We start from the raw sequence: 10,418 nt of genomic DNA, 5'->3' as shown, positions 1-10,418 counted from the left end.
GCCTCAAGGAAAAAAAAAAAAAAAAAAAAAAAAAAAAAAAAAAGAAAATATGTAACTTTTTAATAGCACCAAAATGTGTTACTTTTTTCTGTTGTTAATAATGTTGTAAATAATAATAATGAATAGATCTAACTGACAAAAGGACTACATATTTTATATATTTATATGTTTATAATTTTTTTTTTTTAGCAACCCTCAAGGCTAATTGCTTAGTGTAATTTGGCGAATAAACATAAATTCTGATTATAGCTAATTATAGTATAGAATGTATGAAACTGAGAAAAACCTTATAATCCTTTCCGAATTCCATCTTTGCATGATTATGTTTAATGTCATTTATTTCATCCGATAATATCATTTTTAGGTCAAATGTGGTTTGGTTTCAGCTTAAGACTATTGTAGATGTACATTTCTGTGGCACACTTGTTGAAAATAATAACATGTTAGAATCTGTTGTCTATTTTAAATCAAATGAACAGAGCAGAATGGAGTTCATATGGTGGCCTGGCACTGTAACGTCATATACAGTCACAGGCATCACTGAACCACACCATTGTTTGCATATAGATGTTCCAACAGTGATCACTTAATTACTTCTTATGGGTCACATTAAGAACCAAGACAAAGCAATAGGATTAGCCTGAGCAAGACATTAGAGTCAAATCAGCACGCTCCATTTGGTATGACAGATGTTCAGTGTAGTTTAGTCCACAGATTTCAAGTCCAAACAGAGGGACAGGGTGTGGAGTTAGCTTTGAAACCCTCTCCTCATTTCTGAAACAAAAATACTTTCCAGGGATGATTTTGAACTCCATAAATAACTTGTACTTTTACCGGGAGCCTAGAAACACCTTCCAAAGGCTTTGATTTTGCCAATATGCATTTGTTTTGTGTTGTCTGTGTTTGCTAAGTGAGCTGTTTGGTCAATGAATATTAAGTATACTCTTCAGTTTGGCATCTTTAGGTACTAACTGGATTTTTTAAATGAATAAATTGGACCAGATAGTAAAGGAACTCATTCAGTGCTGTTTTTAAAAGGCATTCCAGCAAGCACCTCATGAATATGGTCTAGAATTTACCTTATGTTCATAAAGGCTGTGATCATTATAATAAGATATAATATGGAGATAGAAATGTAATAACATTAAAAAATATTTTTTCGTAACACTTTATTTTAAGGTGTCCTTGTTACACGTTACATGCACTAAGTATTATAATAACAATAAATGATGCATAATTACGTGCAAGTAACCCTAAACCAAATCCTAATTCTAACCCAAATCATATAGTCAGTACATGTAGTTAATTAATATTACTCAGTACTTATATGTATAATTACACTGTAACAAGGACACCTTAAAATAAAGTGTAACCTAATTTTTAAAATAAATACATTAATAAATAAAGTGAAAAAGTAATACAAAAATTAATGCAGGACTGAATTCAAATAAAAATTTAATAATTTTTATTATTATCATTAAAAGTCATTTTTTCGATTATTTATTTTTATATGTATTTATTTGTATATTCATTTATTGACTTGCTTATTAAAAAATCTGGATGTTTGGGCCTCCATACCCATAGATATGTATATCTATGTCCATACCATCTATTTTCATTCCATATGAAAAACGTCACCCTTTTCTCTGGAAACGCAATTCGTCCACACCGTAGCCCCGCCCCCGTTAGCGCGTCACGGCGGAGTCCCCGCCCCTTTCTCGGCGGTGCGCGAGCCCCGCGGCGGTTTGTGGCCGGTGTGTGTGTGTGTGTATATTTCTTCAGGAGGACGACTTACTTCCAATTATCCTCTCGCACACAACGAGTTTCCTCGCGTTGTCAGTGTCCTCGGGAGCGGAGACCTCCACGGCTTACCGCGGGACCGTGTCACGGACTTTATTCGTTTGCGAGTTTCTTTTCTGGGGAATTTATCGCGTCCCTCAGCGAGCTAAGCTAGGTATCGAGCTCCTGAGCTAATACTGGATTTGCGCAAATTCTTCGCGCACAAAAGTTGCACAGACGAAAAAATAACTTCTTCCTCCTGGATAAATTCACTCGGAATTATTTCTAAAGTCTCTTTCAGTCCGGAGGGCTTGATAAGAAGAAGATAAAGGCCACCGTTACCTCAGCGAAGCTAACGCGCTATTATGAAGTTAGCCAGCTAACGCTCTGGTACGCAAGAAAGCACCCTCCGCGGGAGCGGTTTAAAGCTTACATTAATTTTGACAGTTAAAAGCTTGCAAATGTCGGGTTGATTAGGTCTTTAAGCTTTTGTTTTCATAGTGAAAGGCTGATCAGTCTTGGGGAGTGGTGGCTTGGTGATCTGTCCTGCATACTTCAGCCAAACCCACTCACGTTATTAATCTTCATTAGGGTTTAACATTTGCGTTAGTGTGTTTTGTGCCCTTTAATATAGAAGTCATTGCCAGTTAATCTAGAAACGCATGTCAAACGGCGGACAGTCTTATTTCTGGGGGGAGTATAGATTAGCTGGTCCAACAGGTTACTAGTATATTAGCGTTACTGACTTGTTTTTTTGGCCAGGCCTATGGTTGTGAAGGGGGATGATGATGAATTGTGTAGGGAACGAGGTGTAACAGCTCAAGTTGTGGACTGTCATCTAAAAAACAGATTTGTATGGAATTGGGCAGCTGGTTTGGCATCATGGGGGTCTCGCAAGGGGGCATGAAGTCGTCTACATAGTGTCTGACTAGTCATTTTGACGTTATTATGTAGTCGGTCAGCAGGAGAGCTTTGTCTTTTCTTAGAGTTTTTCGTATTGCTATGTGCGTTGTTCTCCTGCTAATTTATTAAAAAGATTGGCGAATTGGAGCAACGGGCCAGTCTGGATCAAGAAACCCTGTCTTTCGTCTCTGGTTGGAGTAGCACTCCCAAGCCATCCTCAATGCCTTCAGCGCTGGCCGTGTTCAGCTGTCGCCCGAATTCACACCCGTTTCAGGAACGTCATGTCTATCTGGATGAGCCGGTCAAGATCGGGCGCTCCGTGGCCCGGTGTCGCCCTGCCCAGAATAACGCCACCTTCGACTGTAAGGTGTTGTCCAGGAATCACGCTCTGGTGTGGTTCGACCACAAGACGGGAAAGGTAAGTCAGGTGTTGTAGCTCTCTTGGCAGACAGAACAGGTCAGTTTGACTTTAAGTCACCTGCTTGTTTGACATGCAGATGAAAAATGCACCTCGAGCTGTCTTTATTTATTAGGATTTTCTGTCTACAATAGGCTTACATTCAGTGGTCCCCACCCAGAAGTATTTAGACGCTAAAAGCCCCAGTTGGTAACTTGGTAACACTTTACAATAAAGTCCCATTAGTATTCACTATCAATGAGGAATACATTTGTAACAGTGTTTATTAATCTTTGTTAACGTTCATAAAAACACAGCTGTTCATTGTTAATCCATAACAGATAAAACTGTCTATTTTAGTAATATGTTAGGAAATGCTGAAATTAACTGAAAGTAGCAAATGTATTACCATTTTTTTCATTGTTGTTAGTTCAAGTTAACTGATGTTGAAACCTTATTGTAAAGTGTTACTTCACAATTAATGCCTGAATGCCATTGCATTAGATAGCAAAATATCATTATGCAAAGCCAATTTTTTTTTCTTGGAACTGATTTCACTTTTCTCAGCCATTTCTGCTCATTGGCTCGAAATCATCTTTCTTTTTAAATTAGTATTTTTATGTAAAATGACAAACAGATAAACAAAGTACACCACAATCAGCAAGAAAGGTAAGATCATAGTCCTTAAGAAAATTGTTGTTATTTATGAGATTTTACAGTATGGGAAAACTCAGCACGAAATACTTCAAATCTAGGAGAAGTGTTAAGAAATGTTCTCGTGAACAAAACATTTAAATTAATTTGAACATTTTGAAGTCACATTTTTAAAATTTAAATGGGTAAATTAAATTTGAAAAGAGAATGTATTTGATAGCTGGTGTTTTGGTTCATTTTAATGAATGTATTTTGTCATTAGGGCTGCACGATTAATCGCATGCGATATTTAACGCGCAGCTTGTCAGAAATCCGGTTCTGTAATCAGCGGTAAATCTCCATCACCTGCGGGCTTTCACATTGAGCAGCATTAACTACACAGAGCCGTTGTTCACTGATGAGCTGCGCAAAAAATCGCGCGAATATGAACGTGGTTTAGCACAGCTCATCAGTTGGTTATGGTATGGCGTGCCAAATCAAAGGTCAAAGGATTGGGCATCTCTGATCTACAGAGTGATGTTTATGTGGCATTGGACAGATAAGATGTGATCGTTTACCATTACCATGCAGTCTCTGTCACTGTCATATTGACCCATAACATCTGTCGTGAAAGGTGACAGAGCATTTTGACAGCAACAGATGAACTGTTTGAGACCATCTCACATAACACTGCTGTGGTAAATAGAAGTAAAATATTGCTGTGGCATTTCTTTGCTCCATGTGTTGATGCTGAAAATGACGGCTCTTAATTCTGGTCTGGTTTGTGAACTTGGATGTCTGAGGTTTTAGCTGCCAGGTACATGCATTAGTGTGGCTCTCCTTTCACAGCGTCGTGTGTGAATGAAAGTGTAAAATAATCCTGTTGAAAGTAGCAGAACATATTCCACTCAGCCTGTATTATCCAGGAACATGCTTTTAGTGTGAGTTTTGGTTTAATGCTGGTGATTCACTGAGTTCTACTTTCAGATGACACATTTTGACAGTGAAAGTGCACAGCGTATTAGGTCATAACTTGTTTTCTCCCTTAGGCAAGCTTATGGTTTTCACTGGTTTTCTTTGGTTGTTTAGAGAATGGTTTTGGGTGGCTGTGTGTAACGTAAGGATTTCTCTATTTGTTGTTAGTACAGTTTGCATGCGTAAAGAGGTTTTCTGTACGTCTGGTGGTGTGTGTTTTGCCTGTAAAGAGGAAGTATTTGATGCAGTGAAGTTTTGCCATCACTCTGGGGAATAATTTCTCAGCTGTTGTGAAATAATTGCGGCTATGGTTGCTAACTGCAGTCATGTAGATTAAGGTGTGGTGTTTGAATTAAGGGAGTGCTGCACGCTACAAAACCAGGTGAGGCGATTAACCCTTCAGAAACAACTTGTGCTTTGATTGAAAGAACTTTAATCTGACAAACTAAAGAAGAATGATTATTTAACAGGCTTTCATGTGGTAAATACAAATAATAATGATGTTGTAAATATTTTGTAACCTCAAACCTTACTTAAACCTAGAGGCGGTATGAAGAAATTCTCATAACATGATGCCAGTTATTTTATATCACAGTATTTTTATATATTAAAATAGTTGTTTTTGCTGAAAATTTGTCGCTGGCATGTTTTATATATTATTTAACCATGTGTTAATGTGTGTTTGATAATCTAGACTTCATCTCATTTGATTGTTTTATAATGCATTAGTACTTAAATACATTTTTAGCTTACACCAATCATAGACTGTTGGAATCCATGTTTCTTGGTTACAGCAGTGAGTAGGCCTGTCACGATAACAACTTTTTGTTGTGCGATATATTGCCCCAGAAATAATTGCGATAAGCGATATTATTGTCATTTTAAAGACCACAACAAGCTTTTAATTTGTAAGAATATTTAGATCATGGAAATCAAGGGCCCTATTTTAACGATCTAAGCGTATGGTCTAAAGCACACGGCGCAGGTGCACTCAGGGTGTGTCCGAATCCACTTTTGCTAGTTTAACAATGGGAAAACAGTCGACGCGCCCAGGCGCGTGATCTAAACGGGTTGTCCCTATTCTCTTAATGAGTAATGGGTGTTTTTTGGGCGTAACGTGCAATAAACCAATCAAGAGTCTCATCTCCCATCCCCTTTAAAAGCCAGTTGCGCTCGGATCTAAATATTTATAATTAATTATAACTAGTTATGATTAATTATTCATATTTCCCCTATGAGCTGATTCGCTACACCAGCACACCCATGGGCACACAAATGGGTGCAAATGCATTTTCTATTTAAACAACGTGGCGCAGGACAGGAAAATGAGAACTGCGTTGGGCTGAAACTAGCAAAAACACTTGCGCTGCGCCTTGCGCCAGGTGTATGATAGGGCCCTAAGTATCAAAATATTAGATACCTTAAAAACCTGAATAAATAGTAAATAAACATTTTCTAACAAAAAGTGCAGAGTAACAAGTAGAAAAAAAGAAAAATGCACAAAGAACTTGTATGGAGATTTTTCCATCGACAGATTTTTTCCTGACCTTTTCTCTGTAAATTAAGGGTGCACACACTATTGCTGAAAAACACAATCACTACTTAGCAGATATGTCCGTATGCACAAAGATACAGATCCCTAAACAAGACCATATCTGCAGAAACTTTTTTTGTAGAAGCATTTTTTAAATTTGAACTAGCACCTCATGACTACACCACGTTATGTACGAAAAGCTGCAAAAGACACAGGCGCAAGTGAAATGTACAAAACATGGTGACATAAATTTTGAAGGAAATATAATGGGCGATATATTGCGTCACCAAAAATTATTGAGGTCATGTACATATATTGCGCGATAAGTCGATATATTGATTATTGCGACAGGCCTAGCAGTGAGGTGCTGTGTTGTTATGGTTATATCTAATTAAATTGCAATTTCTACACTTGGAGAACTGTCATTTAATGAATACATTCCTGCACTTAAATGCGCTTGTCACTCTCAAAACTTTGCATTGTGTATGTGACCTATTATAAAAGAATGTCATTTCATCATCATTATTTTCATAAGTAGTTGATTATTAACTAATAATTGCTGGTACTTGTTGATCATTGAGGCGGTTTTTAAATACTAATGCAGAATTTTTTTTCTCCATTGCATTAAAGGAATAGTTCACCTCAAAAATTACAATTTGTTGAAAATGTCCTCACCCTCAGGCTGTTCAAGGTGTAGATGAGTTTGTTTCTTTATCAGAAAAGATTTGGAGAAATGTAGCATTACATCACTTGCTTACCAATGAATCCTGTGCAGTGAATGGGTGCCGTCAGAATGAGAGTAACGCAAATCCGTAACTAACAAATCTCGAGAGAGATTTTAGAGATTTTAACTTCAAGCCGTTGCTTTTGGCCAAAATAGTCCATAATCCAGTTTTTGCTTGTAAACAGTGCTTGATTTGTGCATAATTCTCTCCTGATTCAGAAGACTGGAGAAAGCATTATGGATTCTGTTAGCTCGAAATAATGGTTTGAAGTTAGAAACGTTAAAATGATGGATTTATTTCTTTCAAATGCAAATTTTCACTTCACAAGCTGTTAACTGATGGACTGGAGTGGTGTGGATTACTTGTGGATTATTGTGATGTTTTTATCAGCTGTTTGGACTCTCATTCTGACGGCACCCATTCACTGCAGAGGATCCATTGGTGAGCAAGTGATGGAATGCTACATTTCTCCAAATCTGATGAAGAAACAAACTCCTCTAAATCTTGGATTTTAATCTACAGCAAATGTTAACTTTTGGTTGAACTGTTCCTTTTCCTAATCAGTCTAAATTGCTTAGATTTTAACAGCTGCTGCTTCTTGTTATTGACAGTATTAAGATTGAAAATCTAATACCATCCATTTCCTCTCTGGGATTGGTTGTCCACGTAGGACAGTGCAGGAATGACCTGAAGAGACTTTGCTCCTATTGGCACTGTTTCTGTCGGAAAGATGTGCCAAGATGAAGCTACCTAAACTGGGCCAGCCAATAGTTGGCATAATGTGAAATGGTGCCAATATCACCACCTGTCCACAGGCTTTGTGATGCTGTGTTCTACAAATGCGGCATTGCTGAAGCTGGCGATTGCAACTGTATGCCTAAGAATGTCGCCTGTATTTATAGACATCAATCAAAGCCTCACGGCTGCTAATAGAGTGTCTGGATGACTGCTCTCAGGCCTGACACTGCTATTTCTTCTAATGGATTTGGCAAAATGACAACCATGAAAATGAAGCCAGTGTGTTTCCAAGATACACTGTCCTGCCAGGCTCTGGGCTGTCATCTGTGCTCTAGTTAGACCAGTTTTTAATTAATGTGGTTCACTTCTCATTATGTTTTCCTTCAGGATTTGAGTTTGTGAATGCCCAGGTTTGCTTTGATCTACTTGTATTGTGTTGCATTCAATTTCAGACTGATCAATAAATGACAGCCTGAATGTTTGTAAGCCATAGTGTTGCCCTGTGCATGGATGCACTCCAAGTAGAAATAAGATTTGAGTTGTTTGTGTCTTTAAAATGTTATAGCAGGTGCCGCGGTATACACCGGTATAACCGAAAACACCGTCTATCGCAGCAAGCCTACTCTGTTCTGGACTTGCACAAACTGCGTTGCAATGCAATCATTTTCCAAAATGTAATTTATGTGAAAATATGAAGTCTGTTAACACAGGCCAGAGACGCTGAAGACGGACGCACAGAGAAAAATACTGTAGCAGGCAGATCACTCACTGTTCATGATGCACAAACTATTGGAAGAAAATCCTCAATATTGTTTTGGGGTTTATATGAATGTGTTTCTGAGGGGAACTGACTGTCTTCAGAAAAGTTTACGTGGTATTTTCTTTTCATCTCGTCTCTGTATAGTTCATATTAAAGCAGTGTTTCAGCACAACCTGCTTTGTTTACAGCAGTAACCAAGGAAACGTCGTATCTGCTGTTCCATGAGCGCCTCCTGCTGTCAGAGAGTGAATCTGCGTCTCATTCAGAGCTTCTGCTGTTTGCTTCGTTCAGGCATGTAGTATAATTTCACAAAGCTAGTCAGAACAGAACATTCTGTTTTTGCTTCAAATTGGGTTATTATTAAATCAAATTATGTATATGAAATTATATAACTAAATTATATGAAATGATATAAATGGTATCTATATGAATTATATAACAAAAATTAAATAACTATAATTACAGATTTAGGTTAAATAAAGATGTCAGTCTTTATTTTTCTTCTTTTTAGGAAACAAATCAAAGAAAAAAATAAACAAATTCTACTGTTCCTTATATTCTGTATGTTGCTCAAAAACAAAATATATTGTGTTCAGCGGAAAAAGGTAATTTTTTTTTAACCCAGTCATTTAAAAATAACACATTTTAGAGCTGTAACGACAATACCGTGATACCGTGAAACTGTGATATTTTTGCTTAAGGTTATCATACCGTCAAAATCTCATACTGGCCCATGCCTACTTTAAACCATCACTTCTGGCCAAAATACAAGTCCATAATCCATTATAACACTTTCTCCAGTGAAAAAGTCCATCTCCTGTTTAGGGTTGTGCTGATAGACGATAGTATCGTGTATCGACGATAGTCAGAGATATCGACGATAGCACATGTCTTTGTCGATAGTCAAGACGATATTAGGCTCATTCTTCTATAAATGTATTAAATTATTATTACTATTATTAGGCGGCCTATTATAATTCGGTAATTATTATCAAATTGCCCCGCTATTTCACTTCAGCACCGCATCTCACACTCGCGCAAATGATTAAAGCCTGTAGCCGGTGAAGGAGTCTCCAACCACAAACACAGACGTAGGCCTACATCGTCTGCTGATATAAGGTATTTCATTGTATTTTAACAAGTAATCTGAATGGCCTATATATGTGCAATATTTTAACCGAGCCTTCACTAACTGAGTTTAACTCCAGTTATGTTAGAAGAACCAATCTCATCCTTGTTTCTGTGGCGGTGCGTCGTGCTCGTCATGGGGCTGTCTGAATACTTTCCGTACCCACTGTATATGAAATAGCCGTTTTAAATATTTTTATATTTAACATGTTAGTTTATCAGTATGTTTGAAAGTATATTATTTCGATTATTGGTGCTCTTATAGGCTCTCTCTCGCACGCCCGCGCGGTTTAAAACACCACATAGTTATGAAATAGCCTATGATAAGTACAGAGAGTCTCTCTCTTGCCCCCACCCACCCATGCACGCAGGCACGCATGATAATATCATGTATCGGCGATCTCACGGGGTGGTGATATGACGATTTGAAAAATGACCATATCACCCAACACTACTCCTGTTGTCCTCTCACATCAAAATCCACCCACATATTTTAGAACGGTTTTGCCTTGTAAACAGTGCTTGATCTGTGCATATTTTCTCCTGATTCAGACGTGATGAATTTTTCACTAGAGAAATCATTATTATGGATAGAGGACTTGTGTTTTAGCCAGAATTAATAGTTTGAAGATAAAAATGTCTTGATGGTTTTGTTTCCTACAAAAATGCAGGTTTTCACTTGTTGAGTGTACATGGTATGGATAGTCATATGAGTTCTGGACAGTCTGTTATTTGGCTTGTTAGTTTATGATTGTTAGAATCAGTATGTACAGTGGGTACGGAAAGTATTCAGACCCTCTTAAATTTTTCACTCTTTGTTATATTGCAGCCATTTGCTAAAATCAT

The 10,418-nt window shown here is 37.5% G+C and overlaps 1 protein-coding gene across 5 annotated transcripts in view; it reads left to right on the top strand.

The window, feature by feature from the left end:
• Positions 1-1,730: 1,730 nt before the first annotated feature.
• Positions 1,731-10,418, top strand: part of slmapa (sarcolemma associated protein a) — a 75,683-nt gene continuing 66,995 nt past the window's right edge. For 4 of the 5 annotated variants that reach the window (XM_016476417.1, XM_016476415.1, XM_016476416.1 and 1 more), the window contains exon 1: positions 1,732-3,100. In XM_016476417.1, the coding sequence (XP_016331903.1) occupies positions 2,903-3,100 (198 nt within the window). In that variant the 5' untranslated portion in view covers positions 1,732-2,902. Of the gene's footprint in view, positions 3,101-10,418 lie in introns of all 5 variants that reach the window. The other variant, XM_016476413.1, reaches the window with a different exon arrangement.

Source organism: Sinocyclocheilus anshuiensis, unplaced genomic scaffold, assembly GCF_001515605.1.
Source record: "Sinocyclocheilus anshuiensis isolate Anshui unplaced genomic scaffold, SAMN03320099.WGS_v1.1 scaffold308, whole genome shotgun sequence".
NCBI classification, from domain to species: domain Eukaryota; kingdom Metazoa; phylum Chordata; class Actinopteri; order Cypriniformes; family Cyprinidae; genus Sinocyclocheilus; species Sinocyclocheilus anshuiensis.
The sequence above is the reverse complement of the archived record's forward strand: the minus strand, read 5'-3'. Positions and strand labels throughout refer to the sequence as shown.